The sequence below is a fragment of the Melanotaenia boesemani genome, chromosome 12, assembly GCF_017639745.1.
Source record: "Melanotaenia boesemani isolate fMelBoe1 chromosome 12, fMelBoe1.pri, whole genome shotgun sequence".
NCBI classification, from domain to species: Eukaryota; Metazoa; Chordata; class Actinopteri; order Atheriniformes; family Melanotaeniidae; genus Melanotaenia; species Melanotaenia boesemani.
The window spans coordinates 5,098,300-5,125,522 of NC_055693.1; the positions used below are offsets into that span (position 1 = coordinate 5,098,300).

Here is a 27,223-nt window from a genome sequence, read left to right on the forward strand (position 1 = left end):
AGGACAACAATTCCAGGCATCAATCCTGCTCATTGTTGAACGTTAAAGTATTGCATCCCATCTAAGGGTGCATTCACATCTAATAATCCACTTTTCTTCCTCTCCGCAGTTGTTTTCACACTTGGTTTTCAAACATACCGAACCTTTTAAATAAAGTATTCCCTTCTTAGCCTGAGGTTCCTTGCATGAAAAATTACTTGAAGGAGAAGACGAAGAACGGAGAAGAACGCTCATCTATTGGTTAATACAGGATAACTGTTTCCATCACATAAGCAAAACATAGAGCTGCATCAGATCCTAGTGGTTTTGAGTTCACCTCATTTCTATTTATGTCACTCTTTGCATTGCTTCCTGCAGTTGGTTCACCTAGAGCGGACTAGAGTTCGCTTCCTTGATCCGCATCAGAGTTTGGTTGTATATTCACTACTCACGCTACCATTGTTGGCTATCAGTGGGACATAATCTGACAGTTTTAGTTATAGTTCTTTGTAACAACAAGACAGCTGCAGGTCTTTAGGAAGCTGTCTTTGCTCCTTCTGTTTACTGTGAAGGCTGTAAAGACTCATTTTACTTCTGTTTGCCTTTCAACTAGAAACTACAAGGAGAAGTTTCACCATGTGAAGATAAATGCTGTCTGATTAACATTTTAACCTCATTGTCTGTTGAGGGTGGACATTTTTACGTTACCACTGAGCCAGAATACATTGGATATTAAACGCAGAGGTATTGTTGACAGATGGACAATCGCTTGTGTGTTTGGTAGAGTTGTAGGAATTAAATAAATTCTGAATGAGCACAGTATACTTGCTCTAAACAACTGACCAAGTCAAAACTCACTGCAAAGATGATCTTCATGTGCAACATTTCCCTCTGTAGATAAATGAGCTTGGTTTCTGTGTGCAGGCTCATACATGTACTGATGTGCTTATTGTTTGAATGTGATTTGAGGGGAAATGAATGCTGCTTCCATGGCTTGTTTCCTGAGTGGCTGTAACCACATTCTCTCCTTCTGGCTGCACAGTCTTCTGATTGCCACTCCCTGTAGTTGAACAGAAGACTTGTTGCTTTCCAAAGTTCTTCTGGTTGCACCTTAAAAGTCTGAGCGTTTGCTGACGGAAGGCCCTATCTAACAGGAAGTACATCATGGGGTCAGTTGAGCCTCTCAGAGTGGTCAGAAGAAACAGGAAGTTCTTCAGCTAGATGGGGAAAAGAACGACATTCATGATTAAATCCGCTACCATCCCAAATAATTAAGGCACTGAGGGGAACTGTAGTTACCTCAACAAAGATGGAGATGGGGTGACACCCATCTGGGTCAGGGGAGGACAACACGTGAAGTTGATCATGAGCCAGAGAGCTGAAGATGGGTTTGAAGATGTGATACGGCAGCAGACAGACTGACAAAACAACCTGCACAAAGTTAGTTAAATAAAGTCTTTACTTTTGTTACGGAAAACCTGGAGAAATATTGGCACAACTGGTTTCCTTTACATACAGGAGTGTGCAAAGGCGTTGAGTTGTTAATCAGTTCTTGAGGAACAGTTTTCCAGCTTTCTGAAGATCTTTTTTTAAGTTTTTTTTTTTTAAACATTGGCTGCTTTTTCTCTCATTTTCAAACCTCCTAACTGAAGGGATGAGCCAGTGTTGTGTAACATAACAGAACCTTGCAAGAGCCGATTTTGAACTGGATCTTTAGGATTCTTGGGCCTCATTCACCAGCTGTTGTTACGAACAAATTCGTTCTTAATTTTTTATTTTTAATTTATTTGTTTATTTAGTTGGGACAGTGCAGGTTAATGAACATCAGTACAAAATAAGGCATGATATGAAAAAAAAAGCCGGATAAAGCAAAGAAGGCTCATTTTTATCTGTAGTCCTACTTACAAAGATTTTACAAAGGTTGTGTTCATGAAAATTTTCATATCTGCTACGAACGCTCGGCAGCGTTCTCATGAACATATGAATGCTGATAAGTTTGAACAAAGTCATTATTTATTATGTTTTCTGCTGTTCAGTTCGTTAAAATACAAAAATATCAGTCATGTTTTTAAATAACTTTTTGGAATTTACAAAACATTTTCCCTCCAGGAAACAAACTATTTTCATTAAAGAACAAGTCGCAGTCAAATCTGGGTTTAATTTTATTGCTTGTCTTCCAAACACTATCAGTGCATGAAACACGTGTGCGTTAAAGCAACCTCACATGACACCCAGATCCACCTGCTGAATGTGGCCTTTAATTTTTTTTTCTACAGTAGTGGCTTTTAATCATATTGATTTTATTTTATTTAATCTACGGAGTACCACTTTCCCCTTTTACCACTGTGCATCCTGATGCATTCTGATGGTTGTCAAGAAGCCGTTCTCAAGGAAGGGAAAGAGGGAGAAAAAGCTGAGTTATGTCACACAACACAAGAGCTGGACTGAAGATCAGTTGCAACAAGTCTGATGGAGGGATGAATCCTCCCCAGAGCCCGGACCGCAACATTATTAAAGCAGTGTGGGATCATCTGGTCAGAGAGCAGAACAAAAGGTAGAAACATTCCAAGGAAGAGCTTTGGAAAGTCCTTCAAGGAGCCTGGAGAACTATCCCTTAAATTACAAGAAAGCTTTTGCACAGTTCTGTATATCTGACAAAAATACACTGAAAACAAATGTAATCATTACCAGGATGATCACGATGTTTCTGAACACCCGGGCCAGCAGGCTCTGTGACGTGGTGATGTGTGTGTTGCGACGAGAGCGTCTGATATGCCTCAGCACCGTCACGTAGGACAGCAGCACCAGCAGGTAAAGTACAAAGAAGATGGTTATAACTGGCACAATGAGAGTGGCCGACGTTGTGCCTCCTACTTCCACTGCCAGGCTGTAGCACACCTCCACACTTCCACCTTTCCTTCCACCTCCATCCTCTCCGCTCGCCATAGCCTCTCTCACAGAGTAGTAAACCGTCAGTGGCACAGTTCCCCCCACAGACACCACCCACATTGTGGCGCACACAGTGTTGGCAAAGGACACTTGTGTGAGACGAGCGAAGAAACTGTGAGGCAGAAGAGTGGTGCAGGTGCTCGGCCGGGAGGCATGGGTGTTCTTGATGAGGGATGCAAAACGACTGAGCGCCACCCAAGTCAGGATCAGGATGCTGATGTAGACGGTAGTATGCATGATGGGGGTGATGCCGTGCAGGACGACCTGACAAATGATGCTTCTCAGAGCCCACGTCGAGCCCCAGGCAAAGTAGGCTGCGAGGAAGGGCGTGGTGAGGGACAGAAACAGGTTGGAGATGCTCAGGTGAAACAGGTAGATGTGGGTGGGGGATATGGTTGAGATGCAGCGTAGGAACACCCACAAAGACAGCAGGTTTCCAGGGAGAGCGGTGAGGAAGAGGAGGATGTAGATGGAGGGGAGGAAGAAAAGGGTTGCCACAGAGGGACAGAGGGACAAGGAGGTGTTGTAGGGTGGAGGTGTGTACAACGGGTTCTCCATTAGATCTGTAAGAACACAAATGTTAGTTTTAATCTGCCAAAAGATTTCTTATGTTCTGATTAAACATCAAGATCACATCTGATAGAAGCTTCATGAAACAGAATAACTGTGTTGATCTGGAGAACGTTGTCGGCTTCAAACCAGTTAGACATTCTTTAGAAACATAACAGTGTGATAGGGCTTGGACAAGTTTCATCTTAACTTACTATATTCATATCTATAGCATCACTTTTAGAAATGACAAGTTTATAATTAGCAAAGAATGGATGCAGCATATCTGGTTTCTAGCCCACCCCCATCCTTTTATCTGTTATCGAAAGGGAAGTTCAGCTCAGGTTCACATGGTCAGGTTCTTATTTTTAGTTTTTTGCTTTTACTTTTGTTTTTTTGTACTTGTATTTTGTTGTGTGTGACTAACTTAAAATTTTAACTAGAGGCTGGCAAACCAGTGGAAATGTTAAAGGTTCAAATATTTTTGCAGCAGAAAGTAATGACAAACTGAAGGTAAAGAAACATGAAAGCCCTCAAAGTGACATTCATGCTTAATAATACATTTTATTTAAAGCACGTTTCGGGAAACCCAAGGTCACTTTACAGAAACAACAAATCAACGTAAAACAAAGCAGTCTAAGTGCAATAAAACAAAGAAGTGAAACAGTTAAAACGCTGTGGAAAAACAGTCCCAGCAGATGAAATGAAAAATGCTAAATGTTGTGGGCGAGTTTGAACAGAAGGGATTTAAAGAGAGGGAAGGAGATGACATTACGGAGGTCAGGAGGAAAGGATGTGCAGAGTTTGGGAGCAGAGCAGCTAAAAGTCTTGCTCGCCATGGTAACGAGGAGATGGGACGAGACGGTGAGATGAAGCGAGGAAGAGGATCTGAGGGAACGAGAGGGGATGGTGGCGTGGACCAGAGCGGACGGGTACAGAGGAGCGAGATGATGGATGGCCTTAAAAGTAAAAAGGAGGATTTTAAAGAGGATATGGAAATTTATGGGAACCAGTGAAGCTGTAGGACAGGAGGGATGTGGGAAGAGGATGGGGTTTTAGTGATTATCCAGGCAGCAGAATTCTGGACAACAAAGCGGGTGGTGACCCTAAATATTTATCATATTTGATACAGTTCCTGAGACCTTTTTGCATCATTTTATGGTAAAAATTTGGCTCAAACTGCATCAAACTCCAGTTTTAAAAGCCTGAGTTAAGGCAGCATCCATTGTTTTCAAAGGTAAACATGGATGCTACATGTTAGCATGCGACGTGTATCAGTTCTAAAGTTGTGTAATATTTCATCCAATGTTTACATTAAACATTGTCGTTCCTCGCCTCCACCAGCGCAGAATTGTGATGTCTGTTTCACTTCATTGATGAAGAAGTCGGATGAAATGCCGTTGGACATGACCCTTCAGGCTGAGACCGCTTTGATAAACATCAGATATGTGTCTGATTTAGTACGACGTCTGAAAGGGACCTGCGTAAAATTTGGGGAAAATTTTTTTTTAAAAATTCAGATTTGTGCTGTTCAGACTGCCATCAATAGATCACATACGGTTGACATATCTGGTATGACGGTGTCCTCGGTTTAACTGACGGATGCTGCTGTGATCCAGAGAATAATAATGTTGTCAAGCAACCGAGAGGCTTTTTGTTCAACAGTCCAAACTAAACAACAGTCCAAAATTTGAGCAAGAAATCAGTTTTGTATGATAATCATTTGTCCGATCAAATGCTGCCATCAGTCAGATCCTCATTTAGATCATAGAGCATCGGTTATTACCAGAGGTTTTAAATATGCAGAACTTTGCTTTTAAAGGGGATATGAGAGCGAATGAGAGTAAAACTCAGACCGACACAGAGAATTAAACACAGTAAGTGAGTCAGATCAGGAGTTATTAGGGAACGCGTTCTTACTGTCATTAAATGTCAAGTTTTTAAGCCGACCCTTGTTTCATTTAATGTGTTTACAAATCTGTCAGCTCTGACTTCTGTTTTCATGTCAAAAGCCGTTTTCATACTTCAACTCTGGAGGTTTCATAAACGATCCAATTTCAGTATTTTATTCCACAGCTGCTGCTCAAATGGTTGCAGACATTATCTCTTCAGCAAGTGCGGAGGGAGGATACTTCTGTTTATATCAAGGCAACATGTACCTGACTGTATGCAAGGTATCGATGAGCAGGTAGAAAGCAACAGCAGCAACTCTCACCGACACATGCACCCAGAAAATGTCTCCAAAGATGAACTTTTCCATTAACACATGGTTTCACTCAGTGGCGGTCGACAGATTTTTCTTGAACAGGCTATAAAATCTCAGTAATTAGTCCTTAGCAGTAATTTTTGGAAAATCTTTAGAAAACACCAGAGTGTTAAATATGACTGAAGCTCAGAAACAAAAATCTTCCTGATAAAAGTTTTTTTGTTTTTTGTTTTAACCTGTGGACTGACGTGTTCTCCAAATACTTCAGGGGGTAAATCTTAATTATTTAGTCTTAAAGTTATTGCTTTATGAAATAGTATTTAGCGAATAAAGACATGTTGTACATACCACTGACAGCAGCTCTGACCCTGCACAAGATCTCACAGATGAAAGTAGAAACTGAGCGGTGGTGGTTATGAGCCGCTTTGGCTCAGAGCTCAGCTGCAGCTTCCTGCTCATCAGACAAGACTTATGGTAAACGCGACAGAAGGAACTTGTTGTTTGTGGGGTGCCATACCGCCCATTCTTTCAGCCTCACCACTTACCAAACACGATGAGTTAGGCTGTGGTGGACAGTGTGAGAAAAGAAAATGAGCCTCAGCTGCTGTGTTTACTTTAAATTAATCTTATTTCTGATCGGTTTTTCTTACACTTATTTAACTGAAATCTGTCTTTTTTTATTACATGTTTAGCTTTGTTAGGGTAGAAGGAACTTTATTTTTTCTTATATTCTTTCTTTATATGAATCCTTATTTCTGTATTTACTTGGTTGTTACCATATTTGTTTTTCAGCTTAGAATTAGCTTTATTTTTCTATTTTTCTTACGTAACAGATTTTTAAAATTATTATATTATTTTGTTTTTCAAGAATTAACTTTTTTTTGTTACAACTTTTTCTTATATCTCTATATTGTTTTATTTATTAAGTAACTTTGTTAGCTTTATTCTTTGTGAATTTTATTTCAAACTTAATTTAATATTTATACTTTAAGTTAGTTAGCTCAACAGTGTTTTGTTACTTACAGGAACTTTATTACTTTATTAGCTTAGTTAGGTTAGAATAAAATTAATTCCTTATGCAAAAAAAAAAAAAAGAAAATGTAACTGAACTTTTATTTAATAAAATTATTTGCTTTGTAGTTAGAATTAGTTTTTTTTCCTGTCAATTTTTTCTTAATTAACAGAATTTGTATATATTTTCTTATTACATTATTAGCTTTGTTTCCTTAAAGTTAGCTTAATTTTTTGACCAATATTTCTACTTTATAAGAATTTTTTATTTACTTGTTTTTTACAAACAGATCTTGTCTGGTTTTTTTATTTATTTATTTTTCTCCCAGCACTTGGACATTGTTTTCTCATAAAAGCAACCTTTCAGTTTCAATGTTTTCTTTTCTTTTTGTATCTGGTCTGCTTTTGTTGTTTCTGCCTTTATGGAAAACTTTGGGCATTTCTTCACAGTCTCTATTTAATTGGCCTGAAGGGGGCGCTGCTGCTCTAGCTTAGGGGCAGAGGAGTTGGGTACGTTCTAATTTTCTCCCTCACATTCTCCTCATCACTGTAAAATCTGTACTGATAAACACAGAGCTGTTTGAATTTAAATTTATTAAATAAAAGATAAAAAACAGAGTTGGGGTTATACATATAAATGGGTAAACATATAAAATGCATAGAAATAGTCAATATTCATAGAAGACAAAAAGCTTTTGGCATGTGTCTCAGTGGTTTTATGTCAGCAGCACTGGACAGAAAGATAAATATTCCACGACCATTTACTGTTTTGTCTGCTGGTTGACCAGATTAACCCACTGATAAGTATGAAATGAACATGCTGCTTCTCTCCAGAGCTAAACTGGAGATTCATCATGTGATCCTTTTGAAACTTTTCTAGTTATTTGCACATGGTATCCGGATAAACGGACATACACATTTTTTTAGTGTTTTGACTTCACAGTGGACAGTTGATTGTGTTATGTAGTGTAAGTTTTTCTTTGACATTGGTTCACATATCCACAAAAAGTCACCACCCTTGGAGGCGTGGTCTGTGGTGGGTCTGCATTCACGTCAGCATAAAATCAGTGTGTTAGTCACGTCTAATTGAGCTGCAGTGCACACCTGGCTCATACACATGTACAGTAAGCCATTCCCAGGCTTGTTTTTAAAGCAACTCTACATACATTTCCACTCTTACAACACACTGGCATTCACTGTGTACATTCCTGCAGCTGTCATTTCCCTGCGGCAGCAGATGGCTGAATCGAATTCACAGCTTTGTTGTCCATCCTGGAGCTTCAGGTGACTGCTGTGTTTTGCTTTATGGTACCTGGACTTCAACACACTGGCCATTTTGAATGCAAACCAAGGCTGATTCAACTAAGATACCCCAGAAAACTATGAGCCTGCTAACATGCACTCAAAAAGCCTGAATTTACCCCATTTCTGGAGTTTTGATTAATAAAGTGATCGTGTCGGACATCATAATCTGACATGCTTTATCAGATAAATATTTGATTATGAGAAAATGGATTAATACACTTGGATTTCTCCCCAATACACTGATTTATTTAGTTAGTTTTATTTAGAGTGTAAATTAAGTAAAGCATTCACATTTGGTCTATTTTGAAGGCTTATTAGCTCTCACACCTAACCTTAAGACCGTTGGCACTGCCATGCTCAACAAGGACCAGATGTTATGAAAATAACAGGAAGTTTTGGTATTACGTCACATCATATATATGTATTTGGAAAGAAATCCAATAATAAATGGAAAATGTAGACCAGAGTTTTGTGAATATCGTTTTTCAGAAGTGCATTTCGCCGTGTCCGATCCAATGATTACGCAGAGCAAGAGATAAGACAAGAGTCAACACCAGACTGACTTATACTGGCTGAAGAGAGTTCAGAGAAGAGACAGGATGCAAGATGGATGCTGAATTACTGTTGCTAGGGAGCGCCAAAGTGCAAAAATCTAGAAAAGTCTGGAAAATTCCAGATGATCCTCCAGAGAATTGGCAGCAAATGAGTGTGTGTGCTGATAATTCCTCATCATCCTTTTGTCTCATCTTGGCTGACACGCCAAGGTCTCTGGAATATTTCCCATCATGAGTTTTGGCATGTAAGATGGGGGAAATGTCATTGGAAAATACTGTCACGCTGATTACATTTTTATATTTAACTGTTTCTTTCAATCTTCTAATGCCTCTCATAGGAGATGGTGCTGTCCCCGATGGCAACATCTCGTACACAAAACACACGGTTCGCTATGTGCCGCATCTCCTTTCTCACTGAGGAGGAAAACAGGAAGTACATGATGGGGTCCAGGCAGCTGTTGGAGGCAGTAAATAGCAACGCCACCTCGTTGGTTTTGTCTGCCAAGTTTATCGAGGAGCAGGAGCTGTTTGTGATCTGTGTCACGATGTAGAAGATTCTGAACACGTGATAGGGGACGAAACAGAAGGTAAAGACGAAGAGGATGAAGAAGGACTTCTTGGCAGTTCGAGCGTAGCGAGACGCGTTGGGCATGTCTGGTCTCTCTTTTGATTGCTTCAGGAGCTTCATGGCGATCTTCCCGTAAGATACCATCAGAGCTATGAATACAATCCAGAAGATAAAGATCGCCAACATGTTGATGTAGGCTTTCCATTTTGCGTCTTGGAGTGTCTTGTAGCGGAAACACCTGGAAACACAAAAACATTTAAGGTCATTGTCTCATTTAACACATTTGTTTTTTGTTTAACAAAACAGGAAAACACAGAAAATGACAGATTAGATGTTTACCTGCGATCTGGGTTTGACAGTTTCCACATGTAGATCGAAAGTGTGAAAGCTGAGACACCAACCCAGACAACAGCACAGATGACACGAGCCGACTTTGGAGACAGAAGCCGTCGCTGCATCCCTATGCTGCAGTTGATCTTCAAGTATCGATCCACGCTGATCAGCCCCAGCAGGATGATGCTAATATACATGTTCGTGTAGAAAAGGCAGCTTACTATTGTACACAGGATGGGATTCATATCCCAGGTGTCATTATGAGTGTGATAGAAAATCCGAAAAGGCAGACAGAAGACCAGCAGTAGGTCGGCAAAGACGAGGTTGATGAGAAACACACGAATGGAGTTCTTCTTGGATTTAACCATAAAGAAGGCCCACAGAGCCACCAGGTTTCCAGCAAAACCCAGAATGCAGATCACGGAGTAGCCCACCCCCAGCGGGATATGCAGCGAATCGTCAATACACTTGTCTTGTGGGGTAGAGTTGTCGTTGGCTGGAGTGCTGTTAGTGGGAGCTGGGTTGGACATGTTTATTACTGTGGTGGCTCCTCAATCCTGCAGACAGATGAAGAAAAGAAGAGTGAAATATTGTATAGTGATGAAAGTTATTCTGGTTTCTTAAGAAAGAGTTGGGCTTTCTTTGGTAGTTCAAGTCTGTGCTTTGGCTTCACTTTAAAGCAACACTACATAAGTTTCTGACCTGTAGTAGTCTACTCGTAGTAGTACACTGATTTATTATGTACATTCCTGGAGTTGTTGCCCTGCAGAGTCCTGAGAAACTGTAGTTCATAACTTCTTTTTTCCTTGTCTGGAGCATCACGTGACAGGTATTTGCTTTACAGCAACGTGTCACACGCCAGCAACTGGATATCAACACAGAGGCCATTTTGAATGCGCAACATGGCTGATTCAGCAAAGAAATGCAAGAAGACTTTATCAAAGGAAGACAGGAAAAGAAAGAAAGAAGGGAACATAGCAAGAGATAAGACAAGAGTTAACATCTGACTGGCTTTTACTGGCTGGAAGGAGCTCAGAGAAGAAACAGGATGCAAGACCGACGATGAATTAGCCGTCAGTAGACGCCACCAAACTGCAAAGAAGCTCAACTTCAGTAGTTCTGCTTTAAAACATCAGTAATTTTCATATGTAGTAGTAATGATAAATAATAATAATGCTGATTAGAATACATATAGCATTTTCTAAACAAATAAACAAAAGCTGTAGATAAAATTAAAATTGAGTAAATAACTAGAAACTAAAAGAATAAACCAGTTAAAATAAACAAATAAATGAATAAAAACATAAAATCTGAAAACTGTAAATAAATTTCCAATAATAATGATAATAAAGATCATTTTGATAAAAATGACAAACAAAAAACTTTATGAATCCCTAAAGAGAAGAATAATAACAAAATTTACGGTAGTATTATTAGTAACGCACTTCTCCAAGCGGTTATTCATGATCATGTGTTGCTGCAGCGAGCTGTCAAAAAGTCCTGGAAACACCCTAATGTGGATAACTTCTCAGAGGTTTTAGACTCACAGCTTCAGCTCTCGCTTCCTTTACTTCAAACAATTTAAAAAGCAGTCTTTAATCAATCCGTGTGGCGTTTCAGATGAATCATTTAACTTCTTTTCATGCTCACAGAAATCTGAACCTCCCTTAAAAACATGAATCTAGTACTCACCTTAGAAGTGAAGCGCTGCTCTTGTCTCGTGGTGGAACAAGAGAATAAATCCCACACTGTGTTAATGGGAGAAACTATCGAACTTCAGGTTCTTTCAGCATGAGACTTTCCAGGTGAGTCTGTAGAGAAATGATCCCACAGAAGACTGAAATTCCAGCTACCTGCAGCTCTGTCTTTTCCTGGAGAAGAGCTCTGCAGACTGTCAAGTTGTCTCTTGTCTCATCGCCGCCTTTTACCATTACAGCGATGAGAAGCTGCCCTCCCCACCCCTCTCCACCTAACCCCACCCTCTGCTGTTCTCTGGAAAGAAGTAACGCTGAATTTAGAAACCTGTGTTGTTGCTGGAGTGGAGGTCAGCCCCTTTAAAAAAAAAAACAACAACAAAAAAAAACAACTTCTAACTAAAAACCACAGTTACAACAGATTTTTTCCACTTAAAATAAAATGTGTGGCAATAAAGAAATAAAGGGGAAGCGAAGGATTTCCTGGTGCCATGACTGTGTAAGCTGACTCATGTTAAGGGTTTGAATATTTCTGACATGATTTTATCGAACTAACATCAGACATCATCAGAGACAACTGTGGTCATCCTGCTGTGTGGTCATTTCTGGGTCATGGTCTGGGCGTGTGTTTGGAACATGGGATGTATTTGTTATGTTTAGGAGGCTGTGTCTCTCTAACTAGCCCTGAAATGACGAGCCTCTGCCCTTTGCTCTCCTCTTCAGCCTCACTGCGTGCTGCTGGCCTCCAAAGAGAACTCAGCTCCAGTCAAGTTGGGAGGATTCGGAGTGGCGATCCAGCTCGGAGAGTCCGGACTGGTGGCTGGAGGTGCAGTGAACAACACAACAAACTCACACCGTCTCTACTCACAGACTGAATTGTTGTCCACTGAATCAATATGGTATCATCAAAAAATCAAAGCTTTCTCACATCAAATAAAACCGGGAACAATATACTGAGAATAATAAACACATTTCCCAGGATATGTTCATAGAATTAACACGAGGCCACAAATGATAATTGCTTATCTTCTAAATCTGCCGTGTCTTCTGTTTCACCTTCACCCATGTCGCCGCTACTCCCCCTCCAGATTCGAGTCTCCCTGTTTGTTCAAGTCTTGTCTTGTTTTGTGTCAGTGATTCACCCAGGATCCTCATTTCCAGCTGTTTCTGTCCCATCTGTCAAAACTGAAATCAATCTTTATCTTGTTAGGGTGAGCAATGATGCAAAAAATTCTGAGAATATTTTTCCAACCACATTTCTTCCTCAAAGGCAATGGTTCCCTGCTATCCTCCCAGTTTTTAATAATGCATTGGACCGCTCTTAACCCAGTTTTGGTAGCGTCCGCATCTCCTCAGATGTTTTCTCTGCTTGATGCCAATGATCTGACCCTTCCTAAGCAGACTTTTCCACGACCACGAGATGTTTTTCCACATGGTTGTTTAAGAACTGAGAAGCTACTTATTGCATCAGTTGAGGTTAAATAACTTGTTGCCACCTGAAAGATAATTGCTCTGCATTAATTATCCAACAAGAGGCTCCTACCTGTTTGCTTAGTTAAATCCAGGTGTCAACAGTTTCCTTTGGAGGTTTAATAAAGTATTTTTCATTTCATCCATAACTAAGAAATGACAGAATTTCTCTGAAGCAGACACGCTCAGGTGAAACAGAAAGAAAAAGGGACATATTGCTCTAATTTCTTTGGATGTTATCTGAAGTCAGCAGCTACAGGTCTTCCTGGAAATCTTAGACAACGGATTTCAACCTGCAGTTTTTCTAGGAACCTGTTAATGCATGGTGGTACGCTGTGTGACATGTCCAAACAAGGAGCAAGAGTGTGTGCAGTCGGCCTCAGTTGGACAAGTTGCAGCAGGTGCTTTGCAATTTAAATACCTGCCCAGAAACTGTTCTTTCTGCAGCTGCTGCAGAGTGACTTTTGTTCCACATTCAACTTCTGAGGTCAGATGTGGAAATGGTGGATGAGTAAACTGATAAACAGACTTTATTTCTGATGCAAGGAGTAAAATAACCAAATATTTCCCCAAACAAAATCAGTTAGATGCTCCTGTGACAGCAGTTTCTGTCAAGAAGAGTGAAATTGAACAAGTTTGTCTCTTAAAAGGTTAAAGAATTAAGTTTAACTTTGAAGCTTGGCCAGATTTTTCAAGTTTCGTAAAGATGGACGCCAACAGACATCACTTCATTTGTGTTATGGATCAGTACTCGGAAACAGAAGATGTGAAAGTATTGTTTGATAATAGGGAAACAAACTGAAACTCTTCCTTTGTAAATTTATAAAATAATAAACATAAATAAGGAAGGACGCAGTCATAAAAGACCATGTGTGTCCATGTTTGTATTGTTGCTGAACACAAGTTCCCTGTTACATCTGTGTTTATGACTGCAGGCCGTGTGGGAACGCCTCACTTCATGGCCCCAGAGGTGGTGAAGAGGGAGCCGTACGGTAAACCTGTGGACGTGTGGGGCTGCGGAGTCATCCTCTTCATCCTGCTGTCGGGGTGTCTCCCTTTTTACGGCACCAAGGAGCGACTGTTTGAATCCATCTGCAAAGGCAAATACAAGGTTCGGGGCTTCTTTACAGAACCACCAGGAATAAACACTCCTGTTAGCTCGTTGTTTTTAGTTACTTTATTTACTCCAGATCATTAAAGACCAAAAAGATTCACTTCTGAAAATCTGAGGAGAAAGTCTGAGATACAGTTCTGGTTGAGAGCTAGTGATGAAGCTGGTTTTCACAGCTTTAAAGCAAAGCTTCGGTCAGAAAAACCGGTTTCAGAGCTGTAGCCCAGGGCGGTGGCTGTCCTTCAGCTGGAAGCTGGTTTGATTCCACACTTTCTCAGTTCACATGATAACAAAATACCTCACATTCCTTCCAGTGTGTTCTTCAACTCTAAGTTCAGCTAAATCTTCATTGTACAAGTTTTGTACAGTGAAACTGTAAATACCACATCTGAAGGTGCAGATAAAAACTGATTTATAGTGATAAAAACACATTCATCAAAAAGACATAAAGACCTTTTAAGTTGTTTTGGTCTGCTGATCATACTTGAAAAGTAGAACAACATGTACATGGAGCTCTGAACTGGACTTCGCTCAATGATCAGACTGTAACCGGTTATTTCCTTTTCCTCCGTTTCCTTGGCTTCTTTTTCCAAATATAGACTTCGCTAAGTTGAAACAACACATGAAACAACCATTTATCTGGAGAATCTGGTGAAAAACCTTCAAATAGAAACAAAAAGAAAATAAGCCTCGTTCCCACCAGTGAGTTGGTACACAAAAAATAGGAAGGATGCCAGAATATCCGATCCAACCCATCCTAATTTTACCCATCTGACCCGAAAGGGTGGAGCTTGAAACACTACAATCTGTTGTTTGGTCCAAATAATCATCCCCTCCTGAGCAACTCAGCAATAAGAACAAAGCTCCTTGTTTAAATATACGGTGGAAACAGGGCAATATTTAATCTACTGAGCACATAACTGCGCACATACTATGTACATTAAAATAATTTTGTAGAGCACTTTCACTTGTACGTTTAAGATTCCAGAGCTAATATTGCTTCAAGTCTGCTTAATTCAGTACAGAACAATGATTACAGTACCAAAACATATGTTCAACTGATACCTGAAACTTCTTGTGTGCAGATGAATCCTCGTCAGTGGGGCCACATCTCCGAGAGCGCCAAGGATCTGGTGAGGCGCATGCTGATGCTGGACCCAGCTGAGAGAATCACCGTCTACGAGGCTCTCAACCACCCCTGGCTCAAGGTACCACATCTACTTGGCACTGTTTGGTCTTTTAATATCTGGTTTTAATCAGGTTAGAAAATTTGGATTTCCACTTCTGATTGACATGATAAATGGTGGCCATGAGAGACTTGACCTCCTGGTAGCTGTCAGATGCATCAGTCAGTAATATTTCAGAGGTGTCTCCTTAAAATGCTGCATGCAGGCCTTAAAAAAGGTTCAGCTTCTGATTAGCTGATATTTAGAAAAATATTTTTTTTTTCTGTGGTCAACAACAGCCTGAATAGCATTTTTATTCACATATCAACACACAAACCTTCACAGTTTCACAGTATATGACACCTAATCCATCTTCTATATTTAGTAATAGTTTTAAATGAGTCACATCAGCATTTTTAGATGTTTCTGCTTTTACTGCAGTTTTACCCACATATAGTTGGATTATTTAGCCACCATATATGTATTTAAAAACATTTTTCAGGAAAATGCATTTGTGGGATGAGCAGCAGAGATGAATATGTGGGTTGAGCCCATGAAGAATTGTCAGATCCTCTCTGCGAATGCCAAACAGCTGATTCTGCTGCCATGACTGACCTTCACTGTCAGGCCAGTTAGCACTGGTATCAGCACATGTGCACCTGGATCTGTGGAAGGACGTTAAGTTCAGCGATGCGTCCAGATTCTGCCTACAGCTGTTAGATTGTAGGGTCAAAGTGTAGAAGACATGGAGAATGTTATGCTGATTGCTGCACCAGTAGGGTGATGGCTTTGGGTAGAGGCAGGGTGATGGTGTGGGGCAGCATCTCCTTCACTAGAAAAACAAGGCTGTCCATCACTGGAAGTTAACTTAATACGAAGATACGGTGGGAATCCCATATCTACTGAGTCTGAGACTGAACTCCATCCTCTAAGGTGACAACGCTGCCCCCCACAGAGCAGGTTTAGCAAAGACTACCTCCAGAATTTGAGAGTAGAGGATGGAATAACCTGCAGTTCTGGCCTAAACTCCACTGAACACTTGTGGGATCAGTTTGGGCTGCTGCTGGTGTCAGAGTGACCAACACAAACCACATCGGCTGACTGTTGATAAATGCTTGTTGCAGAAAGAGATGCTGCCCCTCAGCTGTGTGTAACAAGCTGGTGACCAGCATGAGGAGGAGGTACCAGGCTGTGGCTGTTGTTGTGTACGGTTCTTCCACATTATACTGAGACCCCTGTTTGTTAAGATATAGTTTAATTACCAACATGTCATGTTTTTTCAGACTTCAATCATCCAATCAAATAAACGACATTAAACTGGAGGCAACATCAGAATTAACTGTTTGGCATCTGAAGAGACGATATGACAAGTTTTTCATGGCTGCAACATACATGCTCATCTCTGCTGCTCATCCCACAAAAGCAATTTCCTTACAAATGTTGCCTTGTGTGCCAGGATTGTTCTAAAAGATCTTCAAAAGCTGAGAGAACAGTGGAGCCGCAGTGTAAACCTTCAGAAACCTTCAGATTTACAAAGAAGTCAAACCTGTTGCCGTAGAAACATTAAGTCGGCATCATGCCTGTTCAAATAGGCTGTTAATGGGTCTGGCATTAAAATGTCTTAGAGTTTGATTTTTAAACAGAACTGTCCGACATAGTTCAGAGGAATTAAGAGCTGGGTGTTTTTACTCTTTCATCTCTCAGAGATGTAATCCGGGTTTCAGTTTTACTTTCACTCTGAGGAATTCTACAGATTTCTGCTTTCACTTTGCTGCTTTTTTGTCCTTAGTCAGCTAATGCACACAGATTCAGACTTCTGTATAACTGTAGAACAACTACAAAAATACTACATAAACCATCAGATCTTCACTTACAGTCGGGGTGTTTCTCTCATAGAGCACAAAGCTCCCCCAGTGCAGCATATTACATAACTATTTTCCCACAGCTGAGTCGCTCTCCTCGTGACAGTAAAGTCTTCTTCTGTATTACAGTTAATAAAGCCTAACCCTGTTCCTCTCTGTGTTGGGTTTTTAAGGAGAGGGATCGTTACGCCTATAAGATCCATCTGCCGGAGACCGTGGAGCAGCTGAGGAAGTTCAACGCCAGGCGGAAGCTGAAGGTTCACACCTACACTGTCTTCATTCATCACATCGCCGTCTCTACGTGTGCTGGAGCAGTAGGTTCACATCTTTATGCTCTTTATGTTGTTTCAGGGGGCCGTCCTGGCTGCGGTGTCCAGTCACAAGTTTAACTCCTTCTATGGCGACCCTCCTGAGGAGCTCCACGAGTTCTCTGACGACCCCACCTCCTCAGGTAGGTCTGCAAACTGTCTCATCACCCAGGTTAATAAACACAAAGCATCACTTCAGGATGTCTTCATCATTCTGTGTATTTGTTTTTAGCAGCTGTTTTAACTCTAAAAGCAAAACATTTGTTCATTTTCAAACTGTCTGTTTTAATTTTTCTTCCTGTTAATGCTTCCCACCCGTCAGGACTGCTAGCAGCCGAACGTAGGTATCTGTTTATCCCTCTGTGTCGTGGTCGTTGACGCGCAGCACAAATGTTGTCGTAGTTTGACGTTCGCATTAGTCTGTGAATAACTTGTCTCGCCCAATATGATGCATGCATGTGTGCATGCTCGGCAGAGACATTCAGAAAGAGCAGGAAGTGGTTGATGGACACCCGTGTGTGTGTTCTCAGGTGCTGTGTCTCAGGTGTTGGACAGTTTAGAGGAAATTCATGCCCTGACGGACTGCAGTGAAAAGGATCTGGACTTCCTCCACAGCGTTTTCCAGGACCAGCATCTACACACACTGCTCGATGTAAGTGCTGCCGGCTCACGCTGCGCAGATGAGACTAAACATGCTTTTAATTTAAGTGTAAAAATAGACTTTAGAACCACTCATCTATGTTAGAGCCGTGTTTCCACCAGCATACCCAGACCTGAGGCGCTTAGACGTAGATTGAATCGGTATACAGAAACATTAAACCACATGTTAAACTTATGTCAGCAAATCTGACTGAAAACAGGTCGAATAATTATGCAAACTAATAAGTTTTCTTTTTTAAAAACCTTGACTGCACCCAACAGTTAATTCAACAGTCACCGTGTATTTAATAGTGTTATGAAAATCAGCATAAATTCATTCATTAAGATCCAGGCCAGTGAAATGATGGGCTGCTGAATCATTTTTATGTCCTTTCCATTCAAAAATTTATAAATTATTTGCCCTAAAATTCACAATATTTTCTTGTCGGCTCCAATTTCCTCCTTTATGACAAACAACCACATTAAGATCCACTAAAATAATTCTACCAGGGGTGTGTACGACTCTCATTTTCAGACTGATTCATCATAACTGATGAAAAGTCAAGTATCTGGTGGCAACGTGGCCTCCTTCTGTGGAAGGTTTGGATTTAACCCTCAGACCATACATTCTGCTGGAGTATCGCTGGTAGTCGAGAAGTTCCAGGTCCAGTTTTTATTCCTCTCAAGGAGTTTTATACAGCTCATTGTGTTTTTTTAAGAATTGTCAGCTTGTTCCTGTGATTCAGGTGCTGCAGATTTTTGACCTACAGCAGCTTTACCACATCAGACCAGCATCAGGTCACGAAATCCAGTAAATCCCAGTTTCCAGCAGCTCAGACCAGATTTTAGTTGAGTCTGACTCAGACCGCATGTGTTCTTGACAGCCGACTGCTTTCTGTTCACTGTGTATTTTGTGTGTCTGAATTTCAAACTGATGATGTGTTTTACGTTCATGGGAATTTCCAGGTTTGTAAAGAATTAGATCATTCAGATTCTGTTTGCTCACACCCAGTTTAACCAGTTTAATTCAGGTTTGGATGACGTTTTTTTTCACCCATTTTGCTGCCAGTAACAAGAAGCTGTTAAATGAAGTGTTTTCTGATTGATTGAATTCAGTTAAAGAGTTAATTAAATTCCTGTCTTCATCCATCAGAGGACTGGACTCTGTTCAGTTTTCAGCAGATTAATCAGAGAAGTGTTGTGAAGTGTTAACGGTTCATCCGGTCTGAGTTTCTGTCTGAGCTGCAGGCAGCTGTTCCCCACATGTTACAGCTGGGATCTCAGGAAGTGTTTGATCAGCAGCAGATACCAGAGTTTCCTCCTCGGTTGTACAGTCACACTTCCGACGCTGAAGTTCTGATCAGAACTGAAAAAAAACAAAATACTCCTCAACTTAGATCTGGTTTCACTACAAGAAAGAATCATTCATGCTCCATTTCTGTTTCCAAGCAGCTTGGTTATGATAGCCAGACTCTGCAGAGGCCTGCAGGGAGGAAGTTTACTGGGAATACACACACACTCACATCAGATCTGGATTTTAGCTGTTAGCTTTTTCTTCATCTGTCATTGAACGAAGAACATGAAGTGTGCTGATATGAGGTTAAAACAGAAGGGTTAAAAAACAGAAAAGGGTGCAGTGTGACGGAAAAAATTAATGAACTATTTAAGATGAACTCAAGTTCTTCATAAACCTTAAGGACCCTCGGTCTTGTGCAGTAGATGTACACTGGGTGACGTATGCGTCCATTTGTAACCTTTTACCACTGAAAAGTCTCATCAGGATGAGGATCAACACCTCCAAATCTCAGACCGTGGTCCTCAGCCGGAAAGAGTGGCTTGTGCTCTGTAGGTCGGGCTACCTGGTTGATCCTGCCAGTAGCATATACTTGTCTCAAAGATTAAGCCATGAACACACGGCTGGTCCAGTGAAACTGTGAATGGCTCATTAAATCAGTTACGGTTTACAGTCTATGAAGGTCCTGCCTTCACCTGTTTAACGAGCTGTGGGTTGTTTCTGAAAGCACAAGATACCCTATTCCTCAAGGCCTGCTATCCTGCAGGTTTTAGATGTCTCCCTGCTGCAACACGCCTGATTCAAATTAAATGGCTCTCTGACAAGCTCTGCACAAGTTCACTAGTGAGCCATTAATTTGAATCAGGCGTGTTGCAGCAGGGAGACATCTAAGACCTGCAGGATAGTGGGCCTTGAGGACCAGGGTCAGGGACCTCTGACGTAGTGGACTATGTCATGTACAAAACCTGCTCACTAGTGGGAGGTATTCCCCAAAATGACCACTAACTAAGAAAAAAAATATAATCCAGCTCATCAGTAGCAGCTGTCCCTGCAACCCGAACCCAAAGATGGATGGGTGGATGTGTGGATGGATGTATGGTTGGATGGGTGGATGGATGGATGGATGGGTGGATGCATGGATAATGGATGGGTGGATGGATGGATGGATGGATGGATGGATGGATGGATGGATCCATGCATCCATCCACCCATCCATCCATCCATCCATCTTTGGGTTCGGGTTGCAGGGACAGCTGCTACTGATGAGCTGGATTATATTTTTTTTCTTAGAAAAAAATGATCCAACTTCTGGATCATTAACTGAGATACAGGCGAGTCGATTTATGCTCAGAAGTCAACAATGTGCCGTCTCAGGTAGCCTTACGTTATGCTGAACACTGTGATGAAGAGGAAATGTTGATCCATTTGGCTCTCTAAACAGTGCATGATGACCGACAGCCAGCCAGTCTCTCTTCAGCAAATCTCCCAGCTATTCGAGGAGAAAAACCTGCTTCTGACAGACCACACTTTTGTTCTCGTTCCTTCTGCATCATCCCAGCAGGTCTTTATCCTCCCTGTTTCTGACCAAGCAGATGAACATTTCAGCTCATCTCACCACTGACGAGCTGCTGCAGATTCCTGCTCTTAAATCACAAATTAGACAATGGTTTCAACCGTCCATTAAGGCGGGGTTAAATTTACATTCGAGGGAGCTCCTGAGACTTACTGAAGAATCAGTTGAAGAGAGATTGTGTTAAAGGTTTTCACAGTTCATGGAGGCTGAACAGGTCAAAGTGGGTTGCAGGATGCTGGTGGATGTGTGTGCAGCAGTGTAAGTGGGAGTCTGGGGCTGCAGATGTCTTCTTTTCAGCCTCACTTTCACACCCCTGCCCTGCTCTGAGAGGCGGGGGCAGCAATCAGAACAGGACAGAGGAGGCAAGTCGGGCCTCAGAGGAAACAATGGCGTCTGTTGTCGGGCCTCGGTGCCACTCGCAGGCAGCGCAGCCTCACATTTTAGCCTCCGCCGAGCTCAGAGATCCTGCAGATGCCGAGCGGATGGAGGGTGAGGAAACTCGTTTACATGCTGTGGACTGACAAACACTCGCTGTCTTTGGGGTGAGTGATGCGTTTGCAGGAGGAACGTTTGTCAGGAGATGCCTCGAGGAAATCTGAAGTCAGCCCGACACCTCCTGTGTGTTCTTTGGTGTTTGACATGTTTAAATAATGAAACGCTTCAGGTTTTTTTTTCTTCATATGATAGTTTCTTTAAACGAATGAAGGCAGAGAAGGGAGTTACCCCCTAAGGAAATGATGTCTTCATTTTCTTTTCAGCGATCAGAAATGAGATATTTTAGAGTAAGAGCACACACACACACACACACACACACACATGCATGCATGTCTGTGTGCAACTTCAAACAACCAAACTTGTAAATCTTTGTGTTTCATTTACAGTTTTTCCAGTCAGATATGCACATTTTCTTTCTACGTTACAATTCAGTTTATTATCATGTGAAACCCCTCAGAGCTCCGTTTAAGTGTGGTTACTGTTTAAAGTAAAGAGATGTTTGCAGCGGTCAGTTAAATGTGTGTGTGCTCGGTGGCAGCATGTTGGACATCACTTTTGCCCTCTGGCCTTTTAGTTTATTTCTGCAGCTTTTTGTGCAGGATGATGGATGCAGAAGCCAAATTTATAGATGTTGTTTCACCCTCATGCTCTGCAAACAAGATTATCTTCCACAGTTCCAGAAATACAGTTTTCTGTTGTTTAACGTCTCCTGTCTGTTGCCTTAAAATCAGAGCCAAGCATCACAAACACATAATCTGTGCAGCTCTTCGTTATTTCTACGTGATTATCTACGATTTGCAAATCAGATTTCCACATTCTGTTTATGCATCTTTTCTAAATAATTCAATAATTTCTCAGCCTTCATAGAAAAAGCTGATTTGTGAGCTTATTATCTGCATCAGGAGGATTGAGGATCTCTTTTTGTAAATACTCTTAGGTGGTTTTTAATCATTCCCTAAATTTTTTTTACTTCTTTTTTAATCAATATGTCAGATCATGATCAAACCTGCATCTCAATCAGCTCAATTAAAGCTGATTTGTCTTAAAAAACATGTTGATATTTTCAAACATTTCTTACATATTTTATCATAACTTGGTTTTAACTCGAGTATTTCTAGTTTTATTTGTATCTGACTTCTATAATCAAACAAAAAAAACTAATCATTTTCTAAAATACGATCCATTGTCACAAAAAATGTGTAAAAGGTTAAATTTATCCAGAATTTGTCCAGTTATTTAAGCTGATGCTCATGATGATGACAGCTGGTGTAACGCTGCTGTTGTTGCTGTTAGACGGAGAACAGAGGAGTGCTGGGTCTCATTGAACTGTCTGGTACAAACTTCTGTTTGTCTGGGCTCTGTGTATGTGTGTGTGTACTCTATCCACACTCGCTGCCCATCACACGTCACATGCTTGTTGTGTTTCATTAACAGCTGTTTCAGATGTTTGGGTTTGTTCAAAAAGCCACTTTCTGATCTCGCCGCTGCCTTCCCTCAGACTCTGTTTCTGCCTCTTAAATTCACCCACGCTGATCTGAAAAGACCCGTGTTTGTCGTCCTCCAGTCAGGCAAAGCAGACGGCTCCTTTTGACTCACGGTTAGATGTCAAGAAGGAAAAATAAAAAGAATAAAACAAAGAAAGTGGCTCTGACAGTCTGATGGACGGCGGGTTTGGTCATGCTGCTTGTTTTATTTGCTTTAAAAGCTTTTTTTAGGCAGCGAATGTGTTGGAACGGTGTTCTTGGTTTGGAGTTGTTACTGAAAAATGGAAGTTAAAGACTGAACATCTGCTTATTCTGCAGAAATGAAAGAAAATTAAACATTTAAAGCCTTCAGGCCTACAAACGTTCTTTGTAATTGTTCTTGTTTTCTTTGATAAAAAGACTCATGCAGTTGAATTGCAGTTTGGAGACTTTGTTGCTATGGAGACAACTTCTTGCTTCACCTTCATCTAACTAGTTGGAGAAGATCTGCAGAGCAGCGTCTGTTTGTCAGACAGCATGGATAGATGTCGACCGAGTAGTTCAGCTTTTCTGGAAATAAAAGGGAAACTATTGCTGAGTCTAAGGACCACTTTTTATTTTAGTAGTACAGTCTGCATTAATTACCACATTTAATTGGCTTATTTATGTAGAAATTGTGCTTTCTGGAAACCAGAAATAGATCCCCTTAAACTGAGACTGCAAAAAGTTTTCTGAGGTTAAGATATTTTTAAGATATTAGTGTCAAATCATCAAATTGAGTATTTAGGTTGCAAGCGTATTACAGTAAGAATTTGTACCCTGAAGTCACATCATATAAAAAAGATAAATAAAACAGGCTAACGGGAAAGAAACAGAAGTAACATCATGGACGTTCCTCCTGTGAGAATCCAACAAAGAGCATGAACAGTAGCCTGCAAACAAAGATAGCAAATAAAATTGTAGCTTGAGATGAAGTATGAGGATGAACCTTTTCCTCTGGCTGGGTGAGAGCCGAGGCAGAGGATCGATGTTTGGTGCCATTTGTTTGCTGGCTAGTTATCAAAACTTAAAAAATGTAAAAACAGGTAAAAGAAAGAAGCCCTTAAATTTCCATGCAAACCTTTTTAACTTTTGTTAAAACATTGAAATGGATTGTTTGCCGTAGTGGAGGATGACTGTCCCCAAAACTTTAGAAAAGAAGCAAACAAGAAGAAAACTTGCAAATAAAAAAATTGTCGTGGTAGAAAAAAATTGAATGTCATTTAAAAAAAAACCACTTAATATTTGATGTTTGTACATTTTTGTATTTTGTACACATTTTTCGTGTTTTGCACATGCACATTTCTCCCGTTACATGAGCCCCTACAACAGGCTCGCCGTTGTCGGCCATTTTACCTCCCGGCTTCAGAGGACAGTGGGTTTGGGGAGGAGGGTGTTCCTTGAAATTTGCACCAGTTGTTTACACTGTCTGAGCTTTACTTTAATTCAATTTATGATAAAGAAACTGTCCGTTATTTTTACCAGTTGATCCTGTGAACTGTTTGCATACGCATAGGGTTCATTTCTGAGGTCTTCAAATGAATGTGAAACACATGAGGGAGCCATGATAAAACGTGGACACGCGTAACTAAAATCAAGTATATTTTCTGCTTTACTGTCACACTGACTGACTGATTTATGTCTTTCTAATTTCAGCTCTACGATAAGATCAACACCAAGTCGTCCCCGCAGATCCGAAACCCCCCCAGTGATGCTGTGCAGAGAGCCAAAGAGGCGAGTGAACACACACACTTCCTGTTTGTCCCGTTTCTCCTCATGACGATGATGTGCTGACTCACTTTGTGTTAACTCTTCCACTTCTGCCCGTGCTTGGGCTGCTTTAATCCTGCTGGCCTCTCACCCACTAACTCATCTGCTCGGCTGCTTTCTGTGTGTTGGTGGGTTCCAGGCACAACCAGCGGTCCTCCAGGAGTAGTCTAAGTAATCAGTCATGAAAACCTGCACCGCCAAGTTTCCACAGAGCAGCTTTAATAATAAATGTGTGTTTGACCCTCCTCGTTACAGAGACACACACCACAACAGTGGATCTGTGGACATTAGCTCGCTTTTTGCAGCCTCCGGGGTCCGTCTCGGGCCATGATGGACTCGCGGTGAGAGTGGGTTTGTGTGTGTGCTTACCTCTCAGTGTGCTGCAGAGTGGAGCTGCTGCTTAATAAGGATGGTAACAGAAGAGGGCGGGGTGCGAGGGAAGTGGGGATCAGTGGTGTGCATTGTGAGTGGGTTTTATGTACACTCGTGCATTCACGCAGCTACACAAAACACTGCCATGTTTGTGTTGTGTGCTTTGTCGAGGGAGCAATTAAAGAGTCTGAACTGTGAGGGAGTGGGCGAGGGGCTGGCGTCGTAAATCCCAGAGCTGTTAGAAGACAGGGGAAGCCATTTAGGGGAGCTGAACTCTGTTTTTATGTGGCTTTGGTTCATGTCGGAGACCTGGCTAATTAACGCAGCATCTATTTTATAAGAAATGTTCAAATCTGCTTAGTCTGGTTCACATTTTCCTCCTTAAATCAGAGAAAATGGATCAAAACTGAGAAGGAGCCACAACAGATGCTGGTTTTAGATTCATTAATCAGTTTGTAAAGAACCAAAGCTCCCGAAAATTTAACCAAACAAGAGTCTTACAGTCTGTTTGATGCAGCTCGGAGGAGAGCTTTTAAAGTGCTGCAGATTTAGTCTTTTTGAACCATTTTTCAGCTTTTTCAAGCAGGGACAGTAATCCTGTTTGCTCCGCGAGGCGATTACAGCTGCTGCTGGGAAGTTTAATTTAGAAAACACTGTTCCTAAAACTAGACTGTCATTGTTCTCATGTAAAGCTAATCTGTAAGGAAATGTTTCCACGGGAACTACCAGCTGCAGCTAAAACAAACGTGATGTTTGATTGTCAGATTCATGCTGAGTCATGATTTAGGAAGATGGTTGGTTCCTCAAAAAGCTTCCTCAGATAAATCTGTCAGATTAGTTAGTTTCTTTCACCATCACCACCTCAGTGTCATAGTTTCCAGGTAGCAGGAAATGTTTGTTTCACAAGTTTGACTGAACTTAAAGAGAAAATCCAGTTTTTAAATATCTGTTCTTTCTTTGAAAATACTGAATTAATTCATTTAATATTTTTAATTATTTTCATCTAACTCTTTTTAAAAGTCACAAATTTTAACAATCCTTTATTAAACATTCATCTGTCCAGGTTTGTCTTAATCATTGTTAATCGCATAGTTTTCTGCAATTAAATTGCATTATGCTCAAAATTCCATATGAATCCAGAAGTGCACACTTTAATTTAAAAGCACTGCTACATGAACAAAAGTTGAATAACTTTTGGTTTGCAAACACTTTGCAAACACACAGTAGGAGATGGAATATTTCAAGTAAATCTCAATTTAAACATTAATATAATAAAATCTAATATTTATGATAATGAAGGATTAAAATTTTAGGTTTTTACTGTTAAAAGGTGACAAGTCAACAGGAAGCTTTCAGAGGAAACCATATCTGACAGACAGATAATCATGCTGCAACAGACAGAAGGCAGCATTAGAATATATTAGATACTAAATAATTCCCCAACTATTCAACATTTCCTTTTGAAATTCCTGTTAACATAGCAGTAGGAGGAAAACGTGACATGATCAGTAAAGAGGCAGATATGTTTAGTCTTTACAAAAGTTACTTAAATGAGAAAATTTTACATTTGGAGTGGAAATTCTTAACTAGAAGAAAAAAGCTAATTACCGCAACCTGTCCAGCACGGTAGTAGCAGTATGATGGTGTGGCTGCTGTGTTGTGCTGAACAAATTTGCTTTGCCAAGGGGAGCTTTATGGGTGTAAGGCTCCTCTTGATCAGCTTTTTTTCTTCCTCTTCTTCTTTTTGTTTGTTATAGAATTTATGTAATCTTGCTGGACCTGATCGGAGGGGACAGAAAAAACAGGGGATTGTGAAAAGAAGTAATAAGGAAAGTGGAAAAAAGAAAGAGAAAACAAAGATGCAACAGACAGGTTTTTAATCTAGGTTAATTAATGCATCAACATGATAACATGTTAACTTGCCAGCCCTAATTGTCTTCCACAACTATTATCCTCAGGCTAGAGATATACTTGCTGTTAGCGACGTGTACGTATCATGGCTGCAATGCGTTCCTAGCATTCGTTTGGCATTGACGTGTCACATCCGCAAGTTGCAATATTGGCCTGAACGCTAGAGATGCTCATGCGAACAACAGCATGAACGTGAAGCCTGATGTAAACACAGTCGTGGATATTTTTAAAGACTGTCCTCTCAGACCTTGTCCGCAACTACTGGCATCTGTATGATTTTTGCAGGGATAAACACTCATGCTTTAACAGCTGGCAACAAACTGGACGTGTTGGGGGTTGATGCCCCATGAATGCAATGTGCTTGTAAATTCACCTTTTCACTGTTTCAGAATCCACGCGCTTTGTACTCCCCCTAGTGGTGACCCCAAGTATTGGGCATTTTGACAGGGTCGCGCTTCCGTCATTTGCAGCAAGTATGTACACAAACGTATCGGAACGTTGACGTGTACGGTTGTGTACACAGCAAATACATCCCAGCCCTCTCTTATGTAGAGCCCTCTGTCTCTACATACGTACCTTTCAGGTACCGTATGTTCATTCCT

The 27,223-nt window shown here is 40.9% G+C and overlaps 2 protein-coding genes across 15 annotated transcripts in view; one reads left to right on the forward strand and one right to left on the reverse strand.

Annotated features, from left to right (window-relative positions):
* Nucleotides 1-27,223, forward strand: part of caska (calcium/calmodulin-dependent serine protein kinase a) — a 135,933-nt gene that overhangs the window by 77,699 nt on the left and 31,011 nt on the right. For 9 of the 14 annotated variants that reach the window (XM_042001173.1, XM_042001171.1, XM_042001178.1 and 6 more), the window contains exons 6-13: nucleotides 11,872-11,974; nucleotides 13,554-13,729; nucleotides 14,815-14,937; nucleotides 16,931-17,014; nucleotides 17,109-17,208; nucleotides 17,388-17,405; nucleotides 17,596-17,717; nucleotides 24,225-24,302. In XM_042001173.1, coding sequence (XP_041857107.1) covers nucleotides 11,872-11,974; nucleotides 13,554-13,729; nucleotides 14,815-14,937; nucleotides 16,931-17,014; nucleotides 17,109-17,208; nucleotides 17,388-17,405; nucleotides 17,596-17,717; nucleotides 24,225-24,302 — 804 coding nt within the window. The remainder of the gene's footprint in view (nucleotides 1-11,871; nucleotides 11,975-13,553; nucleotides 13,730-14,814; nucleotides 14,938-16,930; nucleotides 17,015-17,108; nucleotides 17,209-17,387; nucleotides 17,406-17,595; nucleotides 17,718-24,224; nucleotides 24,303-27,223) is intronic. The other 5 variants (XM_042001186.1, XM_042001174.1, XM_042001177.1 and 2 more) reach the window with 1 other exon arrangement.
* LOC121649995 (probable G-protein coupled receptor 34) lies at nucleotides 7,279-12,740 on the reverse strand. Its single transcript, XM_042001187.1, has 4 exons — nucleotides 12,692-12,740; nucleotides 11,147-11,265; nucleotides 9,461-10,011; nucleotides 7,279-9,359 (listed from the first exon to the last, which is right to left on the reverse strand). Exons 3-4 carry the CDS (start codon nucleotides 9,982-9,984, stop codon nucleotides 8,876-8,878), a joined length of 1,008 nt encoding a protein of 335 aa, XP_041857121.1. The 5' UTR covers nucleotides 9,985-10,011; nucleotides 11,147-11,265; nucleotides 12,692-12,740; the 3' UTR covers nucleotides 7,279-8,875.